We start from the raw sequence: 23,383 nt of genomic DNA on the forward strand, positions 1-23,383 counted from the left end.
CAGAGTTGACTTTGACAAAAAAAAGTTCAAATCAAAATTCGGAAACCACTTTTGTACACTAGAATTTCACGTTCTACTAGGAAACCGAGCTAAAACAAGTTAATATGGCTTGCATATTGGTATTCACCATGGGTGTGTAGCTACCCATGCGGGTAGCAGGCTTCATCCCTTCTTCTTTAGGCTCATATATAGGACAATCAATAGTTCCCACTTTGATAGTTCTCACATTAGAAATTGTATTAACTCCACATGCTTTCTCAATCCTCTTGGGAAAATAAACGGTATGCTCCTTGTCATCAACATTGAAAGTAACTTTTCCTTTATTGCAATCAATAACAGCCCCTGCGGTGTTAAGAAAAGGTCTCCCAAGAATAATAGACATATTATCATCTTCAGACATTTCCAACACAACAAAATCAGTTAATATCAAGCAGTTATTAGTAACTTGAACAGGAACATCCTCACATATACCAACAGGAATAGCAGTAGATTTATCAGCCATTTGCAAAGATATATCAGTTGGTATCAACTTATCTAAATAAAGTCTCTTATAAAGAGAAAAAGGCATAACACTAACACCCGCTCCCAAATCACATAGAGCAGTTCTAACATAATTATTCTTAATAGAACAAGGAATAGTCGGTATACCTGGGTCGCCAAGCTTCTTTGGAACTTACCATTGAAAGAGTAATTAGCTAGCATAGTGGAAATCTCCTCATTGGGAATTTTCCTCTTGTTAGAGACAATATCTTTCATATACTTTGAATAAGGAGGCAATTTAATAGCATCAGTCAAAGGGATTTGCAGGAATAAAGGTTTCATCCAATCACAAAATTTATTATAGTGTTCTTCTTCCTTTGATTTTAGTTTCTTAGCAGGAAAAGGCATTTGCTTTTGAACCCAAGGTTCTCTTTCATTACCATGTTTCTTAGCAATAAAATCTTCTTTAGTGTACTTTTTATTTTTAGCATGCTTTTCAGGTTCATCTTCAACTTCTTCTTTATCAGAAGCATCATTCTTATCGTTATCTTTATCATGTTCATTACCACTTTCAGTTTCAGCATCAGAAATAGAAATAATATTAGGATCATTAACAGGCTCAGAGGATTCTACAACAGTTTTATGTTTCTTTTTCTTTTTCTTAGATGGAGCACTAGTTTCAGTTCGTTGAGAATCTTGTTCAACTCTTTTGGGATGCCCTTCAGGATATAGAGGATCCTGGGTAGAAACACCGCCTCTAGTTGTTACTTCATAAGCATGTCTTTCTTTAGAATTGTTTTTTAACAAGTCATTTTGTACTTTAGTGAGTTGATCAATTTGAGTTTGCACCATATGAAAATGTTTACAAAGCATCTTAACATCATTGGAGGTTCTCTCCACAATACCATGCAATTCACTAATAGCTTGAGAATTTTCCATTAAATGATTCTCTATTCTCATATTAAAATTTTCTTGCTTAACAATATAATTATCAAACTCATCTAAGCATTGAGCAGGAGGTTTTGAATACGGAATATCTTCCCTAGTAAAGCGTTCAAGAGAGTGTACCTCAATCATGGATGAAGGGGGAGTGATCTTACATAAATCTTCTATAGGAGGTAAATTCTTCACATCTTCGGATTTAATACCCTTCTCTTTAAGAGATTTCTTGGCTTCCCTCATATCTTCATCATTTAATTTAATCATCCCCCTCTTCTTCAATATCGGTGTCGGGGTTGGTTCAGGTGTAGACCAATCATCATGATTCCGTCCTATTCTCGCCAATAATTCTTCATAAATGCGGAGTTCTTTTCCTGAAAACACAACCAGCACAACTATCCAGGTATGCCCTAGACTCAATGGTTAGTCCACTATAAAATATATCAAGTAAATCATGCTTTTCCAAATTATGTTCAGGCCGAGTTCTAATAAGAGAGCAAAATCTAGCCGAAGCCTCAGGCAATTTCTCTCCATCTTCCTGATCAAAATTATAAATTCTCTGCAAAGTAATATGTTGAGCACTAGCAGGAAAGTATTTCTGGAAGAAAACATCAAGCAATTCTTTTGGACTATTAATAGAATCAGGTGGCAAACTATTATACCAAGTTTTAGCATCATCCTTTAATGAGAAAGGGAAAATTTTAGCAACGAAATAAGTACGCTTCTTAACATCATCAGAAAACAAGCTACTCAGAGTAGATAGCTCAATCATGTGTTCTACAACACTTTCTTTTTCAGTACCACAAAAAGGTGTTTTCTCCACAATAGATATATGAGACAAATCAAGAGAAAAATCATAATCCTTATCCTTAATGTTTATAGGAGATGTGGCAAATTTAGGATCAGGAGACAGTTTATATCTAACAGTATGTTGTGCAAGAAACTTTTTAATTTTTCTTGCATCAGTAGTAGCATTGCATTTATCAATAAAATCATCATCAAGTTCTACATAATCTTCATCAAGATCATCGCTAGAGTATTCAACAGACTCAGGTGAATTAACAGGTGTGGCAGCATTTTCATTAGGAGTTTCAGTATTTTCAATTTGTCTAGACCTAGCAATTGTAGCATCTAGAAAAGATCCTAATGAACCATCATTATCAAGCACAGCAGAAGCATCATCAAAATTATGAGAGGAATTTTCAGATCTAGCAGAAGTACCAGCATGTGAAGTATGTGGTGGTGAAACAAGTTTATCTATCACAGATGGTGAATCAAGAGCAGCAGAGGTACTCAGAGTTGTACCTTTTCTTGTAGTGGATGGTAATATGGTGACTTTAGTATCGCGAGGTTTACCCATGATGGAGAATTTGCAGCGAACAATATCAATCCAAGTGAACTTGCAAATAAAGCTATGCTCCCCGGCAACGGCGCCAGGAAATAGTCTTGATGACCCATAAGTATAGGGGATCGCAATAGTCTTCGCGGGAAGTAAAACCCAATTTATTGATTCGACACAAGGGGAGACAAAGAATACTCGAAAGCCTTAACAGCGGAGTTGTCAATTCAGCTGCACCTGGAAACAGACTTGCTCGCAAGAGTTTATCAGTAGTAACAGTTTTATAGCGATGGCAGGTGTGAAATAACAAAGACAAAGTAACAAAGACAGCAGTAGTGATTATAGTAAACAACAGGATTAAAATACTGTAGGCACAAGGATGGATGAACGGGCGTTGCATGGATGAGAGAAACTCATGTAACAATCAAAGCAGGGCATTTGCAGATAATAATAAAATGGTATCCAAGTACTAATCAATCAATAGGCATGTGTTCCATATTTAGTCGTACGTGCTCGCAATGAGAAACTTGCACAACATCTTTTGTCCTACCAGCCGGTGGCAGCCGGGCCTCTAGGGAATCTACTGGAAATTAAGGCACTCCTTTTAATAGAGCACCGGAGCAAAGCATTAACACTCCGTGAACACATGTGATCCTCATATCACCGCCTCCCCCTTCGGCTGTCCCAATTTCTGTCACTTTGGGGCCTCGGGTTCCGGACAACAATACGTGTATACAACTTGCAGGTAAGATCATAAAGCAATGAATATCATCATGAATTGATAACATGTTCAGATCTGAGATCATGGCACTCGGGCCCTAGTGACATGCATTAAGCATAACAAGTTGCAACAATATCATAAAAGTACCAACTACGGACACTAGGCACTATGCCCTAACAATCTTATGCTATTACATGACCAATCTCATCCAATCCCTACCATCCCCTTCAGCCTACAGCGGGGGAATTACTCCCACATGGTGTTGGAGATATGCCCAAGAGGCAATAATAAAATGGTTATTATAATATATCTTTGTGTTTATGATAATGTTTGCATACCATGCTATAATTGTATTAACCGAAACATTGATACATGTGTGTTATGTAAACAACAAGGAGTCCCTAGTAAGCCTCTTGTATAACTAGCTTGTTGATTAATGGATGATCATGGTTTCGTGATCATGAACATTGGATGTTATTAATAACAAGGTTATGTCATTAGGTGAATGATATAATGGACACACACCCAAATGAGCGTAGCATAAGATCAAGTCATCAAGTTCAATTTGCTATAAGCTTTCGATACATAGTTGCCTAACTCCTTCGACCATGAGATCATGTAAATCACTTACACCGGAAGGGTACTTTGATTACATCAAACGCCATTGCGTAAATGGGTGGTTATAAAGATGGGATTAAGTATTCTGAAAGTGTGAGTTGAGGCATATGGATCAACAGTGGGATTTGTCCATCCCGATGACGGATAGATATACTCTGGGCCCTCTCGGTGGAATGTCGTCTGATTAGCTTGCAAGCATGTGATTGGATCACAAGAAATGACATACCACGGTAACGAGTAAAGAGTACTTGTCGGTAACGAGGTTGAACAAGGTATGGAGATACCGATGATCGAACCTCGGACAAGTAAAGTATCGCATGACAAAGGGAATCGATATCGTATGTAAATGGTTCAATCGATCACTAAGTTATCGTTGAATATGTGGGATCCATTATGGATCTCCAGATCCCGCTATTGGTTATTGGTCGGAGATGAGTCTCGACCATGTCTGCATAGTTCACGAACCATAGGGTGACGCGCTTAAGGTTCGATGTCGCATAAGTAGATTCGGAATATGAGATGGAGACCGAAGTTTGTTCGGAGTCTCGGATGGGATCCGGGACATCACGAGGAGGTCCGGAATGGTCCGGAGAATAAGATTCATATATGGGAAGTCATTTTCAGGCTTACCGGAAAAGTTCAGGATTTTTCGGTATTGTACCGGAGGTTCTAGAAGGTTCCGGAGGGTACCATAGTGGGGCCCACCTATACCGAACGACCAACATGGACCGGAGGGGTCGCATAGGCCCACATGGGCCATGCACACCAGCCCCCCAAGGCCCATGTGGCTGTACCAAGTGGATAAGATCAAATCCCTTGAAAATAGGGACTTAAATTGGGGGGGAAGTTCCCCCCTTGATTTGGCCGACCCAAAGGCTTGGAGGAGGGGCCAAGGCAGCCCCCCACGCCTATATAAGAGGGAGGGGAGGGCTGGGGCGCAGCACATCATCCCCCCAAGCCCTAGCCGCCCCTCTCTCCCTCCTCCTTCTTCCTGCGCAGGCTTGGCGAAGCCCTGCAGGAATTTCTCCTCCACCTCCACCACCACGCCGTTGTGCTGCTGGGATTCCGAGGGGATCTACCACACCTCCGTTGCCCGCTGGAACGGGGAGAGGACGGGCTTCATTGACACCGTACGCACGACCGAGTACGGAAGTGCTGCCGGATTGCAGCACAGGATGATCGACTACATCAACAACGAGATCTAATCTCGTAGGCTTTGGAAATCTTCGAGGGTTAGTCTCACATCAATCTCGTTGCTTCGATCTTGTAGATTAGATCTTGGGTGTTCCATAGATTAGATCTTGGATTTATTCGTCTTGCGGTAGGAAATTTTTTGTTTTCTATGCTACGAACCCCATCAGTGGTATCAGAGCCATGTCTATGCATAGATCTGTTGCACGAGTAGAACACAATGGTTTTGTGGGCGTTGATGCTTTTGTTTCTTTAGTTTGTGCACTTTGCATCTTGCGGGATGGTGGGATGAAGCGGCCCGGGCTAACTTTACATGACCGCGTCTCATGAGACTTGCTCCACGCTTGACATGCAACTTGTATTGCATAAGTGGCTTTGCGGGTGTCTGTCTCTCCCACCATAGTGAAGATTGCAATTTGCACTTTCTATTGTCAACACTAGTATCACCGTTGTGGTTCATGTTCGTAGGTAGATTGGATCTTACTCGAAAACCCTAAACCATGTAAAATATGCAAACCAAATTAGAGGCGTCTAACTTGTTTTTGCAGGGTTTGGTGATGTGATATGGCCATGATGTGATGATTATATTTGATGTATGAGATGTTCATTATTGTATTATGGCAACCGGCAGGAGCCTAATGGTTGTCTTTAAATTTAGTTAAGACCTGTGTGTCTATTCATCATGTAATAGCTTTATTTCAAGTAGTTGTTATAGTAGCTATAAGTGATGGACAACCATGAAGCGGTGCCATGGACCTTGGTGCAATGCTGGTGATGATGGAGATCATGCTCGTGTGCTTTGGAGATGGAGATCAAAAGCACAAGAAGAAAGGCCATATCATATCACATATTATGAATTGCATGTGATGTTAATCCTTTATGCATCTTATCTTGCTTAGATCGCGACGGTAGCATTATAAGATGATCCCTCACATTAATATCAAGATAATAAAGTGTTCTCCCCTCGTATGCACCGTTGCTACAGTTCATCGTTTTGAAGCATCTCGTGATGATCGGATGTGATAGACTCTACGTTCACATACAACGGGTGTAAGCCATGTTTGCACACGCGGAATACTTGGGTTTGCTTGGCGAGCCTAGCATGTACAGACATGGCCTCGGGACACAGGAAACCGAAAGGTTGAACACGAGTCATATGGATGATATGATCAACATGTTGATGTTCACCATCGAAGCTACATCATCTCACGTGATGATCGGTTTTGGTGTAGTGAATATGGATCGTGTACCACTTAACAACCATGAGGGATGTTGTATTAAGTGGGAGTTCATTAGTAATTAGATTAAAACATGAACTTATTATCATGAACATAGTCTGAATAGTATTTTGAGTTAAATTTGTAGAATTGGCATCCGTTATCTACCATGCGCTAGTCTTGTAATTGAGATAGAAATACTGTTAAGTCTGACAAGTAACTTTACGGACTGGTACCGTATTGTTAGAGAATCAAGATATGATTAAGTCCTAATGCAAACTTTTAGTAAACCTCACATTGATGGTTCAAAGAGCAATGGTTTCAATTAGTACCAAATCATCTTGTCTCCGTGAAACTTGAAGTTCAAATCCGTTTGAAAAGTAAGGAGCTGAAAATTTGTTTTCAGAAATAAGCGAGGTATGAGATATATGTGATATCTAAGACCTTGTTGCAAGATGATAGAATATAATTTGGTGAGACTACATAAACTCATAAGTTTTATGGGAATGTATGAAGGTTGAAGACGCCAGGCGTCCCAATCCTCCAACTATTGGGGCACTAACGATATTCGCATATCCATGAATTGATCGTCCTTAGTATGCACCGTTGCTAAGACTCGTCGTTTCGAAGCATCACGTGACTATCGGGTGTGATAGATTCTACGTGTGCATACAACGGGTGCAAGCCAGATTTGCACATGCGAATACTAAGGTTAAACTTTACGAGCCTAGCATGTACAGACATGGTCTCGGAAAGTCGTCATGATTAGATGGATAAAATTATGAGTGAAATTGTTCATCACATTAAAAGGTAACTAATAGTGAAATCTGGAACACTTGTCATGTGATGACCAACTTCAAAGTAAGAACCTCGAGGTTATTGGTATTTGACCAATGGACCTAAAAGTTATTGAAGGTGAAGTGTTTTCTGAGAATGGGGAAAGCTAAAAGAGAAGCCACAAAAGATATTTTGGCAGAAAGAAAGAAAAAGACTAGAAAGTCTAGCTCAGGTGTATATAGATGATATACATGTTATGGATGTATTCCTTGTTTGGTCACATAATAAAATTCTTGGGTATTTGTACCAGATTGGTTGGTATGAGATGTCATACAATACAACGCAATACAAGAATACGATGGCCTAAGTGACTGATAAGGAATATGGTAATAATGCACGTCTGGAAAGTAATAAAGTGTTATTATGTTTGTCGTTGGCATTCTACCTGGCCCTTAGAATTTATAATAAAGAACTTAATAAATTGTTATTTTGCTCTGGTCAAATGAAAACAATGAGTTGTTCAAATTATGACTTTGCTCCATGTACGATGGATAAGTTATTATAAATCTTAATGGTGAAACATACATACATAACACTGACGCTAAAATGCCATAAGGCAAATGATTTGAATTCCACTCATTAGTGGAACCGCCATTTAGGTCATGTTAGAAAGGAACGCATGAAGGAAATCCATTTGAATGGAATTTTGGAGTCATATGATTTTTGAATCATTTGGCGCTTGCAAATCTCTTCTAAAAGGAAATGACTTAAAAACCGTTCATAGGCCAAGAGTTGAACTGGCAACTAACTTAGTGGAAACATACATAGTGATGTATATGGTTCACTGGGCATAGTTGTGTGCGGGAGATTCTTCTACTTCATGAAAACTTCCAAACAATGAATTGAGTATATATATGTGGATATATTTGATAAGGAAGAAGTTTGAAACATTTGAATGGATTCAGATAAATTTCAGCATGAAGTGGAAATCATCGTAATAGAAAAGTCAAATATCTATGATTGGATCATGGCGGAAATATTTGAATTGCGAGTTTTAGCGAGCATCTAAGAGAGTTATGAAGTTGTTCTACAACTCGCGTTTCTTGGGGTATCATAGTGATGATGAAGTATCCGAGAGACGTATCCAAACCTTGTTGGATCAAAGATAAGATAAAATATTGATGCCATTATATTTTTGTGGATTATGCTTTAGAGACTACCGCTTTTACACTAAATAGAGCATCATCATAATCCGTTGAAATGACACCATATGAGTTATGGCATGGGTATAAACCCTAAATAGTTCTTTCTTAAATTTTGGTATGCGTAGCATAAGTAAATAAGTTTACAACCAAAATCGGATGAATGTCTTTGTTGGTTATCCCAGAGAACAAATTGGGAATTCTTTCCACTATGAAGTAAAAGACAAAAGTGTTTGTTAATGTTACTTACTTATTTCAAAGATATTGTTTCTAGCGAACTATTTGAGTGGGAGGACAATGGAACTTGATAAGGTTCATGAACCTGAGCATGATGATCAGAGTAGCACAGCATCGGAAATGGTTCCGGAAGCAGCTACGAAGATCATGGCTCCCATGTCTACAAAGTGTTATAGTCATGGAGATCAAAGTACTTATTGAACCTTGTATATGTGGTTTATTTTGTGATCAAATAAATGATTTGTGGACAAAGGATTGTTTTTTGAACAATAATAAACCAAGTACATACAAAGAAGTTATGATGGGCCCTGACTCCGTTAAAATGGCCATGCGCCATGAAATCCAAGATAGATGAATGCTTTTTGAAAGTAAATAGATCTATAAAATAGATGGACTTGGATGGAATATCCTTGAAGAAGCTTGACTTATCGAAAAGTTGTTTACGACAAAGTTCAAAGAGTTGACTACGATAAGATTAGATCTTCCGTGGCAATGCTTAAAGTCTATATGGATTATTCTAGTAATCGCTACATATTTCTTTTATGAGATGTGATAGTAGAGATGGCAGAAATACATTCCTTACCAGAAGTGTGTATGAAGGATGTATACTAGATACAACCAAGGGTTTTTTGCTAGTCCGTGGAATACTAGATAGGTATACGAACTTCAATTGGATGAAGTGAGTATCGCGGAGTTGGAATCTTCACCGGATGAAATAGTCAAAGAGTTTTTGATTTCATCAGAAACGATGAAGATGCTTGCATTTGCAAGAAATTAAGTGGGAGCGCTGAGACATATTTGTAATACTTTATGTAGATGACATATCGTTGATTATAAATAATGTAATTATATAATTGATTAAAAAGGTTTTATTGAAAATTAACTTCAATGAAAAGATATGGACTGAAACATATTTAGTGTCAAGATCTATGAAGATAGATTGAAACACATAATAAGTTTAAGTCAAAGTACATAGAATGGATATTGAAGTGGTTCAATATTAAGAAGGTGTTCTTTTCATGTGAAGGTTTAACAAGACTTGAGTGTATTTGACACTCGATGAGTAAAACCACATGAGTGATTTTAGATCACGAGTAATATGTACAAAGTCAGATGTCATGTGCTCTAAAGTGTTACGAGCATATACCAGCATGATTCATGTAATGATCATTGGACAACAGTAAGAATATCCCTGAGTGCTTTAGAAGAACCAATGGTATATATAGTTTTATATGGGTAATGACAAACAAATCGCTGTAAAGTGTTGCACCGACATTAGTTTGGTCACATATAAAATAAAATTTCAATCTCAATTAGGCTAAGTGTTGTTCAAAAGGTAGCACAATGAGCTAGAATAAGTCTATGCTAGATTTAGATCAGTTCTAAATATTGTGACGGATTCTACAAACGAAGGCAGAGTATGTTATTGTTTGACAATGACTAAGGATGTTAAGTCGAGAAGTTCTTTGAGAACTTGGTGTAGTTCCGATAGTGTCAGAACTTTGAAGCTATATTGTGTATGACAATATTAGTGACTTATTTTCAGACCGCGGAATTAAGGTTCCACCAGAGGACTAAGCATATACATTTAATGCCGACGCAAATGAATTGCAAAATACATACGTTTCTGAGCATGTCAGATCCGTTGACTAAAACCTCTCCCGTGAGCAAAGCATGATAAGCACCAGAAGGACAAGGTGTTATATCTTTACAAATGTAAACTAGATTATTGACTCTAGTGCAAGTGGGAGACTGTTGGAGATATGCCCAAGAGGCAATAATAAAATGGTTATTATAATATATCTTTGTGTTTATGATAATGTTTGCATACCATGCTATAATTGTATTAACCGAAACATTGATACATGTGTGTTATGTAAACAACAAGGAGTCCCTAGTAAGCCTCTTGTATAACTAGCTTGTTGATTAATGGATGATCATGGTTTCGTGATCATGAACATTGGATGTTATTAATAACAAGGTTATGTCATTAGGTGAATGATATAATGGACACACACCCAAATGAGCGTAGCATAAGATCAAGTCATCAAGTTCAATTTGCTATAAGCTTTCGATACATAGTTGCCTAACTCCTTCGACCATGAGATCATGTAAATCACTTACACCGGAAGGGTACTTTGATTACATCAAACGCCATTGCGTAAATGGGTGGTTATAAAGATGGGATTAAGTATTCTGAAAGTGTGAGTTGAGGCATATGGATCAACAGTGGGATTTGTCCATCCCGATGACGGATAGATATACTCTGGGCCCTCTCGGTGGAATGTCGTCTGATTAGTTTGCAAGCATGTGATTGGATCACAAGAAATGACATACCACGGTAACGAGTAAAGAGTACTTGTCGGTAACGAGGTTGAACAAGGTATGGAGATACCGATGATCGAACCTCGGACAAGTAAAGTATCGCATGACAAAGGGAATCGATATCGTATGTAAATGGTTCAATCGATCACTAAGTTATCGTTGAATATGTGGGATCCATTATGGATCTCCAGATCCCGCTATTGGTTATTGGTCGGAGATGAGTCTCGACCATGTCTGCATAGTTCACGAACCGTAGGGTGACGCGCTTAAGGTTCGATGTCGCATAAGTAGATTCGGAATATGAGATGGAGACCGAAGTTTGTTCGGAGTCTCGGATGGGATCTGGGACATCACGAGGAGGTCCGGAATGGTCCGGAGAATAAGATTCATATATGGGAAGTCATTTTCAGGGTTCAGGAAAAGTTCGAGGATTTTTCGGTATTGTACCGGAGGTTCTAGAAGGTTCCGGAGGGTACCATAGTGGGGCCCACCTATACCGGATGACCAACATGGACCGGAGGGGTCGCATAGGCCCACATGGGCCATGCACACCAGCCCCCCAAGGCCCATGTGGCTGTACCAAGTGGATAAGATCAAATCCCTTGAAAATAGGGACTTAACTTGGGGGGAAGTTCCCCCCCTTGTTTTGGCTGACCCAAAGGCTTGGAGGAGGGGCCAAGGCAGCCCCCCACGCCTATATAAGAGGGAGGGGAGGGCTGGGGCGCAGCACATCATCCCCCCAAGCCCTAGCCGCCCCTCTCTCCCTCCTCCTTCTTCCTGCGCAGGCTTGGCGAAGCCCTGCAGGAATTTCTCCTCCACCTCCACCACCACGCCGTTGTGCTGCTGGGATTCCGAGGGGATCTACCACACCTCCGCTGCCCGCTGGAACGGGGAGAGGACGGGCTTCATCGACACCGTACGCACGACCGAGTACGGAAGTGCTGCCGGATTGCAGCACAGGATGATCGACTACATCAACAACGAGATCTAATCTCGTAGGCTTTGGAAATCTTCGAGGGTTAGTCTCACATCAATCTCGTTACTTCGATCTTGTAGATTAGATCTTGGGTGTTCCATAGATTAGATCTTGGATTTATTCGTCTTGCGGTAGGAAAATTTTTGTTTTCTATGCTACGAACCCCATCACATGGATGGGGGAAACATGGCTGGTCGATGGAGAGACGTCGGTGGTGATGATGGCGATGATCTCCTCCAATTCCCCGTCCCGACGGAGTGCAAGAATGGAGTTTCTGGTCCCGAGATGGAGTTTCGCGACGGTGGCGACGTACTGGATGTCTTCTGGCGATTTCTTCTAACCCCCGTGCGTTTTTAGGTCGAAGGCGTTAAGTAGTCCAAAGGAGGGCGTCGGGGGCCAGCTGAGGCGGCCACACGAGGGCGGCGCGCCCCTCCCGGGCCGCGCCGGCCTAGTGTGTGGGGGCCTCGGGCCTCCACCGGCTTGCCCTTACGGCTCCGTAATTCTTACGGAAAAATAAGACCTTTGGCATAAATTCCGAGGATTTTCTGAAAGTTGGATTTCGCACAAAAACGAGACACCAGACGATTCTGCTGAAAACAGCGTTAGTCCGTGTTAGTTGCATCCAAAATACACAAATTAGAGGCAAAACAATAGCAAAAGTGTTCGGGAAAGTAGATACGTTTTGGACGTATCAACGCTCGTACTCATACCTCTTATAATCCCATGTTTAGATTGTCTGAATCACCTTGAGGAGGCCAACGAAGGACAAGACGAAGCAGATGGGATCTGCTAGGAAGAACCAGACCTCTCTGAAGGAGTAGAGGGGGTCGACTACTTGATAGTGTACGGAACCGGGGAGGTTCTAGAAGGAGAACAAGTTTAAGCACCAGTAGAACTAGTAGTAGTCGAGCAGCACGAACGCTATAGTAATTAGCTGCTCGAATGGAATAATGCTTAGCCTGCTAAGACCTATATTGTATAAGTTGAGTAAGGTTCACCTAGAACCTAGGAGTAAACCTCCATGGACTGAGGAGGAGCTCCAATATGATGTAATTATATGGCTTGTAATATTATATGACTGAAATAAAGACCAGCTATGCTTCTGTTGTACTACTCTGAGGGATGTAATATTTGCGGATTGGTACTTCGCACATGTTATTTCAACGACTGGCATACTACAACATGTAGCGGTGTGCAGGGTCACCACACACGTTATGTCTTCTTCGTCTTCTTCTTCTTCTTCGTCTTCTTCGTCTTCTTCGTCTTCTTCTTCTTCTTCTTCTTCCTATTCTTCTTCTTCTTCTTCTTCTTCTTCTTCTTCTTCTTCTTCCTATTCTTCTTCTTCTTCTTCTTCTTCCTATTCTTCTTCTTCCTCCTATTCTTCTTCTTCTTCTTCTTCTTCTTCTTCCTAAAAACACAAGCATCGCCAAAAATTGATACAAAAATCAACCAGCGAAAAAAACATAAACTACTCTAAAAACACATCAAATTAATCTCTATGTATGGTTGGAGGTGAAAGATCATATGTAAAATTAACCAAAGAAGTTCAGCTAGAGGACACTGCAAGAAAAAGATGTTGAATAGTTTCGAAAAAACACATTTCGTGCACCCAATCCATTGTCGTTTGGCTAAATTATCTTTATTTAACGGAACTTTATTACTCAGAAACCACATGAATATCTTTATCTTAAGAGGAATTTTAACCTTCTAAAGATACCTTCTGAAAAAAGGGGTGTGCTCACTCATAAGATCCTCATACATAGACTTGACTGTAAACAAGCCATTTTGTGAGAGATTCCAAACAAAATGATCTTTTTCTTCATTCAAGTTTACAAATCAGTGATAATTATTATGAATCGAAGTGAACACCTGTTATTTTGAACTTTTTTTTTTGAAACTTCATACTCGAGACCTGTTAATATGGACAACCTGTTATTTTGAACTTACTATACCTAGGAGAATCTAACTAACGCAACACGGAACAATAGAACGTTGTAAAATGGGCGACAATCTCATTGCCGACTTGTCGACCTCGCGCAAAAGAGAACCACATTTGCAGTAGCTCCTGGCTCTTTTCGTGTGGAGCTCCCTTGTTCCAGAACGGGGCTTTGGATCGAGACCACAAAGGCAGTCGGTAGCCCCAAATCTTTCGTCCTTTGCTGCTAGACTAGAGAAAATAGAAAACAAAGACCACGAATCCAACACGGAACGCCTCAGCCTTCCATACCCATTTCCAGTTCCAGGCTCAGCGCGTCGCACAAGTCCATGTCCGCAGGCATATTCCTGCCACCTCGCCACAAATCGGGGATTCCCTTCGCGTTTGGACAGTGACCCCACCTGCCAGCTTCACATGCCACCAAAAACGAACGCGTGACGTCGTCGTCTTCCCTTCTCATCTTCTTCCCCCAACCTCCCGTGTGTCCTCGAAGTCTCAGCCACTCGCAACTGCCCAGCGGCCACACGCTAGCCATGGAGTCCTGGGTATCACCAATCTCCGGCGCCGGCGCCGCCGGCACCGGCGGAGGGCGCGGGAGAGCGGCGGACGACACCGCCTTCTCCTTCCTCTCCAAGGGGTGGCGCGAGGTGCGGGACTCGGCGAGCGCCGACCTGCGCCTCATGCGCGCGCGGGCCGACTCGCTCCGCACGCTCGCCGACCGGGAGCTCGAGCACCTCCTCGCCTCCGCCGCCGCCGCCCCGCCGCCGCCCCTCGCGGCGGGCGCGCCCATCGCCGAGCTCGAGTTCGTGCGCAACCGGATCCAGCCCAAGATCTCCGAGCTGCGCCGCCACTACGCATCGCGGGAGCCCGGGCTGCGACGGCGGGTGCTCGACCGGTGGGTGCCGCCCCGGGGCGCCACCAGCGCCCGCGTCGACCTCTCCGGGATCACCGCCATCCGGAACGCCATCGTCTTCGAGGCCACCGGGGAGGCGGAGGAGGACAAGGAGTGGGAGGTCGTCAGGATCATACGTGGCGGAATCAAGGAGCTCGAGCGCCGGAGCCAGGGCAGCGAGATTCTTGGTGGTTTCCGTGGCACGGGCGACCTCGTCGAGAAATTCAAGTCCAGACTGGTAATTCCACGCACTACAATCTGCTCCTCTATTTTTTTTTTCTTCACAAGTTTTGATATGGTATGCGCATCAAGGAACACCAGTTGTCAATTGACGTACATTTTCACAAGTTTTCAATTGGTGTGCGCATTAAGGAACATCCCACTTGTGAATTCAAATGGTATGGGCAAATTGTGGGGTGAATAAAACGTTTCTACTACTACTAAAATAAGTATACTAACATATCTGGGTTGAATGGTTATGTCTTGTAGGAGTATATAATAAGCGATTTTTATTGGATTCTGCAGACCTCATTATTAATCAAACTTCTCACATATATTTTCTCTTTTTGGTGCAGAAACCATTTAACGTGGAGTCTGATGATTACAAGGTAACCATACATGCCCTTTTTCATGCTTGTCATTTTCTACTATAAGAACAAAGCCGAGAAGGCGGCGAATAAAATAAAAAGAACTGCAAAGCTAGCATAGGCAAGAAAAAACCCCAAACGAAAGAGCTAACATTGTCAAGCGTGCCGAAGTGACTGGTTTGTGTTTGGTGAGAACAATTACTCCAAGAGTTGTGGTTAGGCAATTCGTTTTTCAAAAGTTGTGGTTTCACGGGATCGATATCCCGATTGTTGTAGTTTTTTTTATATTTACTCAAAATTGATAGTAGTTGATAACTGAAAAATAAAAAAATAACCTGTTTTTTAATTGCTCGATATACATTTGTTTGAACTTAATTATCGGGTTACGATGCAGGATGTTCCCCCACTATATGTAACTGAAATTCTGGCAAATTTAGTCAGGCAGTCCGGACCATTTTTGGATCAACTTGGCATAAGAAGAGGTAAAGGAACAAAAAAGAACAATCTAAGCCTATTTTATTCCCTTCTTAGAAATTGGCCCTGTTTTGGTCTCTTTTCTGTTGGGTTTCATATCTAGCCTACCCCAACTTGCTTTGGAAAAAGGCTTTGATGTTGTTGTTGTTGTTGTTGTTGTTGTTAGAAATTGGCCCTCTTACACACTGTTGATATTGTGGTGCAGATTTATGCGATAAGCTAGTGGAGACATTGCATAGCAAACAAAATCATTCCCCTTCAGCAGATATGTCCTTGCATGGAAATGATAACTCAGTAGATGAGCTCGATTTAAGAATTGCTAGCGTGTTACGAAGTACTGGCTATCACGCTGATGATGGTTTCTGGAATGAACCTGCAAAATATGAGGTCTCTGACAATAAGAGGCACATAGCTGTAGTCACCACAGCAGGCCTACCATGGATGACTGGAACAGCAGTTAATCCATTGTTCCGTGCAGCTTATTTGGCAAAAAGTGCAAAACAAGATGTGACACTAGTTGTGCCTTGGCTCTGCAAGTCAGACCAAGAACTTGTGTATCCAAATAGCATGACCTTCAGTTCGCCAGAAGAGCAGGAAACTTACATAAGAAACTGGCTGGAGGAAAGACTAGGCTTTGAATCGAACCTAAAGATATCCTTCTATCCTGGCAAGGTGGTTGTTTGATATTTCGTATGTCTTATGTCCATGTTGTCTCCAATCCACTTTACATTGACATGTCATATGTGCTGCAGTTCTCAAAGGAGCGCCGCAGTATCCTTCCTGCTGGGGATACCTCACAGTTCATTTCGTCAAGTGTAGCTGATATAGCAATACTCGAAGAACCAGAGCATCTCAACTGGTATCATCATGGGAAACGTTGGACTGACAAGTTCAATCATGTAGTTGGCATAGTTCACACAAATTACCTTGAATATATCAAGAGAGAGAAGAATGGGGCTCTTCAAGCTTTCCTAGTTAAACATATCAATAATTGGGTGACCAGAGCATACTGCGACAAGGTACTGCATTCACTCCAGTGTGGTTTTATTGTCCAGGCGCGCTTCATTATTCCTAATACCAAAAGCATGTGCAGGTTTTACGGCTCTCTGCAGCAACTCAGGATCTTCCTAAGTCTATTGTCTGTAACGTTCATGGTGTAAATCCGAAGTTTCTTAAGATTGGAGACAAATTGACATCTGATGTGGAGAGCGGGCAGCAGTCATTTTCCAAGGGGGCATACTTCTTGGGAAAGATGGTCTGGGCCAAAGGTTACAGGGAACTGGTAGATTTGTTGGCCAAACATAAAAGCGACTTGGAAGGATTCAAGTTAGATGTATATGGAAGTGGCGAGGACTCGCAAGAAGTCCACTCTACTGCCAGGAAACTCGATTTGAATCTCAACTTCTTCAAGGGAAGGGATCATGCAGACGATTCACTCCATAGGTACATATTAAGAAATAGTAACTATGAAATCCTATCTATTGCTTTGCCATTTTCACTGTCTTATGCAGCACCTTCCTTTTGTGTATTCCCAGGTATAAGGTTTTCATTAATCCAAGCATTAGTGATGTCTTGTGCACAGCAACAGCAGAGGCTCTTGCAATGGGGAAATTTGTCGTCTGTGCAGAGCATCCATCAAACGAATTCTTCATGTCGTTCCCGAACTGCTTGACATACAAAACCTCAGACGAGTTTGTCGCCAGAGTGAAAGAGGCCATGGCTAGAGAGCCCCAACCTCTCACTCCTGAGCAAAGGTACAACCTTTCATGGGAGGCAGCGACGGAGAGATTCATGGAATACTCAGACCTCGACAAGATTCTGAATGACAATAGCACCCCCCTGCCCGGAGAAAGCAGGAGGAGAAGAACCTCCCAGCCTAGTCTGTCGAATGTCGTGGACAGTGGATTGGCATTTGCGCATCGTTGCCTGACCTCTAGTGAGGTCCTCAGGTTGGCTACAGGCGCGATTCCTGGTACACGCGATTACGATGAGCAACACCGCGCTGATATGGGCCTGCTGCCTCCCCAGGTACAACACCCTGTATATGGCTGGTGATGTGGACATGCATTGCACACATTAAGTTACTACTACGTGTAGATGGTGCCGTATATGTGTACATAGTAGGAATACACTCTGTAGCTGTTGTCCTGACTAATCTTGTAGTCTGTTTGTTTGTACTACTACCTGTCGCATGTAGATTAGTCACTGTTACACTTGTAATTTAGAGCTTTCTTGTCATACTATCATTATTCACCAGGGAAAGTTTACGTCGGTGTTCATATGGGAGGGACGATGCTTACCTATTATGTAGTGCACAGACTGATGAAAGTCTTTTTCACCATCAGTATTCTGGCAGATACCATGGAGTATTAAAGAATTTGAGGGCGCCCTGACGATTGTCAAAATCGCATGTTCTCTTGACTGCTGATTATTCTTGCATTTTGATTCGGCAGTGAGGCTGCTATAAATCATAGCCTAATGACACTTTGTTTGGAGATTTACTTCGTTAGGAGTATCTTGCATCTAGACTGAAAACCTATGTCTAGTTTACACTTGTTGGTTCTGACGGTGACGACGGTCCCTTTTTTTGAATGCTATAGCAATGTCACAGACAGGTTATCACTTTCGATTATACATTAACTTGTACTCCCTTCGAAATCTACGTAGTACTTTTGTTTCACAAATAGATGAACATTTGTTAGCACTGTGCAAGGGTGTTTCAAAGGGAGAAATGGTCACACTTACAGAATTTCCAATGAACTAACTATTGTGGCTTCGGTAGCCCTTCAATAATGTCCAAACATGTGTGCAGAACATGGCATCCTTTAGTTTTGGTTAGGAGTAACAGGGAGTTGTAATGTGCCTCATGGAGTCATGATCACGTAATAGCACCATTTGTGGAATTTGAAAATGAGGGAAATTTAAAATCTCACAAACTATTATAAAAGCTCGGTTGGCGAAAGAAATGAGATTGATGTTATTACTTTATTTTGCAATTCCACAAAAATGATAGGGTACCAAGAGAAATTAAGGTTAGACATGGGATGAAATCCATGAAATTCTCAATTGATTCTAATACCATTTCCGTGTCGCCAAACAAGTTAATTCTCGGTATCACAAATAAAGTCTTTGATTTCAACCCGAAGAGCCAAACACGCTCTAAAATGCATTATTAGGATGAATGCACTCCCAATTGTATGTCAAACTCTTTAATACCCCCTCCGTCCAAAATATAAAGTATAAAACACTTTTTTGGTATGTTCTTTGACGGTTAACTTTGGTAAGTGAAAATTACTAAATACCACCATAATTGCGGCTGTGGGTTTCCAAAAACCACGAATTTACGTTAGGTTTTAGAAAACCTACCACTTCAGTATTAACATGTAACAAAAACGCATTTATTTGGCTTTGACGCTCGTTTAATCACGAAACTAATGTGCGGGTCTTGCTATCATGCTAACGTGGCGGTAGATGACGGCAGTGGAAACTAATGTGCGGGAAGAAGCCCATCGCCTCACCACCGCCTCGTCGCCGCGAGAATCCCAGTTGTTGGTTGCTTTGCAACCGCTGGACGTGGCCACCGTGAGAAATCCCGGCTTCCTGCAGCCCTGCAAGCAGCCAACGTGCTCCATGCCGCCCGCCCCACCCTCACGCCCCATGCCAGCTCTGGGATGCCGGCGCCGGGTTGGGAGGCTGCCGCGCCGCTGGAAGACCACCGTGGTGGTGCGGCTCGTCAGAGCTCCTCCCAAAGAATGAGGACTTGATTGCTTTTATCCTTTTCTATTCGAAGGTCTTGGCATAAAGAGGAGGGATCTGAGTGTAGTTTGTATTTTTTTTTTAATCTTTCGACTGTGTTTTTGGCAGTCAAACTGTGAGCAAGCTATTGCAGACCAGCTCGGCTAAAAGGCCAGTCGGGGAGTGAGTTATAGGCCGACTTGTGGGGAAATCTCTCGTTAACCCACTCCATCCAAAACCTGTAGATTCGCATGAAGTTATATTTTCTTCATAAGTTATCCTCTTGTTAAAAGAATCTTGATTCATAATAATCCAATCTGTGTAAAATTACATTTTGGGTAACTGGAAGCAACAAACAATGTACGGTAGCAAAATGGACGGACGGTGACAACTTCTGATGTATCACTTCGTTTTCGGACGTGCCATTTTCTCCATAGGTCATGGGGATCATCATCCGCATGGTCATAGCCACTCCGTGTTCGTGTTGGTGAGAGTTCTAGACTTCCGATAGCTCCCACACCTCCGCCATGGCCTGGCACAAGGTCAAGGCCATTAAACACATGCATAAATATTACGGAGATGCTAATTACGTTTAGCCTCCACATCAACAAATTGTCAAGAGATATCACTGATGCACACAACCAAAAAATATAAAAGAAAAAAAACCAAATTGAACAATTCCTTGCAGCTGCAGCGTAAACCACCACCAAAGACAACATCTGGTGTTCAGATTGTTAAAAAACGATGCCTCCAAAAAGAAAACAGTGCACCAACACCGTCGTAGGCCGATCAAAGATTTCATATTTTCGCCAGGGGTGGACCCAGAATACAATTTGAGAGGGGGCGAATATGTGTTAAATACGAGTAGGAAAAATCAATTTGCTAAGTGGGGGCAAATCAAATTCTATGCTCGGTATCACTAGAGAACTCAAATGTTGAGTGGGGGGCTGCCCCCATTGGCTACACCCTAGATTTGCCCATGGTTTTCATCCCTAGAGAAAGTCCGCGCTTTCAAAATAATGCTTTCAACGAGATCAATGTTAGGTACAATAAATTAAAGTCGGACATTGGGTTTCACCTTGAAAGATAAGACTTTGTTCTCCTCCAGTCCCGCCGCCCTCACATGCCGAGGACACTTCTGCAAGTAATGAATCACCGCCCAAAGTATTCATCGCCTCGAAAACACCGACATGTCTCTGATGTCAACGTACAATTTAGCTTTGCGCCACGCCCTCCTGAAGCTGCAGGAGCTGATAATAAGGGGACCGAATCCCATCTAATCCAACAATCTAGGGTCATAATACGCCTAAAAGATCTAAGCGTTCCGTAACTTGTCAACGATCAGATCAAGGAGGACGGCAATCACCATCTTTGAGCGAGAAGAACCCTAGGACCACCTCCTTATTCAAAACCATCAGACCCCCACACCGCTGGTCAGATGAGCGGACGAGAAGACAACTATGGCTCCCGTGTAGCAGAAGTGAACACATGGCAACATCAAATAAGCACTTGATCTAGAGGTAGGAAAGCCTTCATGATTTTTTCCAGAAAATGTACACCGGGTCTGATAAGAGGCTAATGAAGAAGAATTTGTATGTTCAAATTACAACCAATTAATCAGTTTGAAGAATGTGCGATGACACATTGTGCAGATAATTACAACTACCACGTTAAAGAGAGAAATTTGCTCGTCGTAGATATGATCTCGGCGTGATCAAATCATCAGGAAGGGTAATGCGCCTTCAAGCGCGCCTGCAGGCACGGCGAGTTCTTCCAAACCCTAGCGTGCGTCGTGAGCAGCTCCTTGGCCTTGGCCCTTGCCCGCTCGCCGGAGTCCACCTGCAGAAGAAGCAGCAGCTTCGCCACCACCCCGACGTTGAGCATCTCTTGAAGCACGGCCGGCGTCGGGGAGTGCTTGGCCACGGCGTGGAGAGCGCGCACCGCGCTCTCGGTGGTGGCCAGCGACACCCTCATAGCCTTCTTGGACACCACGGCCAGCCCGGCCGGATGCGCCACCAGCTCGGACCGCCCCTCCGCGCACCCGCAGAGGTGGTCGATAGCCACCACCGCCAGCTCGACCGAGTGCCGGCTGCCCTCGTCGAGGAGCAGCTCCACGAGCACGATCATCGCGCCAGCCTCCACTGCCTTGACGCGATTCCTGCCCCACGGGCAGAGCCGGCACAGCACGTGCAGCGCCGCCTTCACGGCCTTGGCGGACACCCTGTCGGACACGACGCGCACCACCTCCTGGACCACGTCGGATCGCACCGCCATCAGCCGCGCCGGCTCCATCACCGACACCATCGCCTTGAGCAGCAGGACGGCGTACGTGCGTGAGCGGTAGCTCGGCCGCCGCAGCACGTGCAGGAGGGTGTCCAGGAAAGCGCCGTTATTTCTCTCTAGGATCCGAAGCAGGCTCTTCTTGGAGGGCTTGAGCGAGTAGATGACGCTCAGGGCGTCCTCCTCCGGCGGGCTCGTGGACGTCGGGGAATCCAGCGATAGTTCGAGCAAGTCTTCAACCGACCTGGAGGCGGCGCAGTGGTGCCTGACGACGGAGACGAGGAAGTCGACGGCGCCAGGCGTGGCTTCGACGCAGCGCTTGTTGCGGTCGCTCTCGGCGGCGATGGCCTTGATCTCCCTGAGCGCTGCCAGCTCCTGGCGCCGACCCGCGCCGCGCGCCTCGTCGACGAGCGTGGCGACGCGGCAGGCGTCGACGGGGGCGCGCGGGGTGGGGAAGCGCTCGACCTCGTGCAGGGCGCACCAGGCCTGGATGAGGCGGCGGAGGGTGTGGTTGGGCGTGGCGTCGCGGTCCTCGGGCGCGAGCTTGCGCTGCGTGACTGGGCAGGTGGCGTGGTGGGCGGCGTCGAAGAGCCAGCGCTCGATGCTGGCGCGGTCGTAGGTGATGCCGGTGGCGAGCGTGACCGGGTCTCGCATGATCTCCAGCGAGATCGGGCAGAGGAAGTAGGGCGGCACCTCCACCGACGACCCTTCCTCCATTTCTGTCGGGTTGGAGAGAAGTCTACCTGCCGAGAGATTGCAAGTGCCCTTGGAGAGTTGGAGATTGAGTTTAGAAGATAGCTGAGACGAATGAAGCAGGAGAAGATTGACGAAGTTTTTGGAGTTGAAGAAATGGGAGAGATGCCCGTTTTATAGTGGAGCCTGAAGCGAAGAAGTCCGCGCGTGTTAAATGATAATTAAGTAATCCAACACTCAGATTAACGTGATGAATTCCTGGGAGTTGAGCTAGCTTGCCCCCGCTGACCATGGAGAGGAGAGCGGCTCCACGTTTTGACTTTCGAATTGATCCTTGCTCTATTCTCATCCCTTTGCTTGGTCTTTCACTTTTCTTCGGCAGTACCAGTAGCCTCTCGCTCGCGGCCGCAGGGTCGATCTAGTATTAGCAAAGGTAAGTTCGCTCACGAGTCGCGATCGCCTTATTTTTCTTCCTCTCTCAGATCGCGCGCATCGATCAGTTGGCTGATTAGCTATTGTACACAACAAAGGACCGCGTAACACTAATCATCATCAGTCAAGAGAAAACAAGAATCACATAGGGTTTTCCCTCCGGGAGCCTGAAGCTAGGTAAATGATGTCCCGTGTGTTGTTTTGTTTGCACGCTGACAAATAAACTAGCACATCGTCTTCCCTAAAACCAAAGTCCATAATTCATGGGCATTGACGTGGTACCCCCACGTCAATTGATGCCGTATGTGGAAAGCTTGTGCAATGCAGTCATG

At 43.6% G+C, this 23,383-nt stretch overlaps 1 protein-coding gene and 1 pseudogene across 1 annotated transcript; one reads left to right on the forward strand and one right to left on the reverse strand.

Annotated features, from left to right (window-relative positions):
• Nucleotides 1–14,265: 14,265 nt before the first annotated feature.
• LOC127334584 (digalactosyldiacylglycerol synthase 1, chloroplastic-like) lies at nt 14,266–18,255 on the forward strand (annotated as a pseudogene).
• A 3,031-nt stretch (nt 18,256–21,286) lies between these two features.
• On the reverse strand, nt 21,287–22,737 carry LOC127334585 (E3 ubiquitin-protein ligase PUB23-like). Its single transcript, XM_051361077.2, has one exon. The coding sequence runs from the start codon at nt 22,641–22,643 to the stop codon at nt 21,369–21,371; it is 1,275 nt and encodes a 424-aa protein (XP_051217037.1). The 5' UTR covers nt 22,644–22,737; the 3' UTR covers nt 21,287–21,368.
• Nucleotides 22,738–23,383: the final 646 nt, after the last annotated feature.

This window comes from Lolium perenne, chromosome 6, assembly GCF_019359855.2.
Source record: "Lolium perenne isolate Kyuss_39 chromosome 6, Kyuss_2.0, whole genome shotgun sequence".
Lineage (NCBI taxonomy): Eukaryota > Viridiplantae > Streptophyta > Magnoliopsida > Poales > Poaceae > Lolium > Lolium perenne.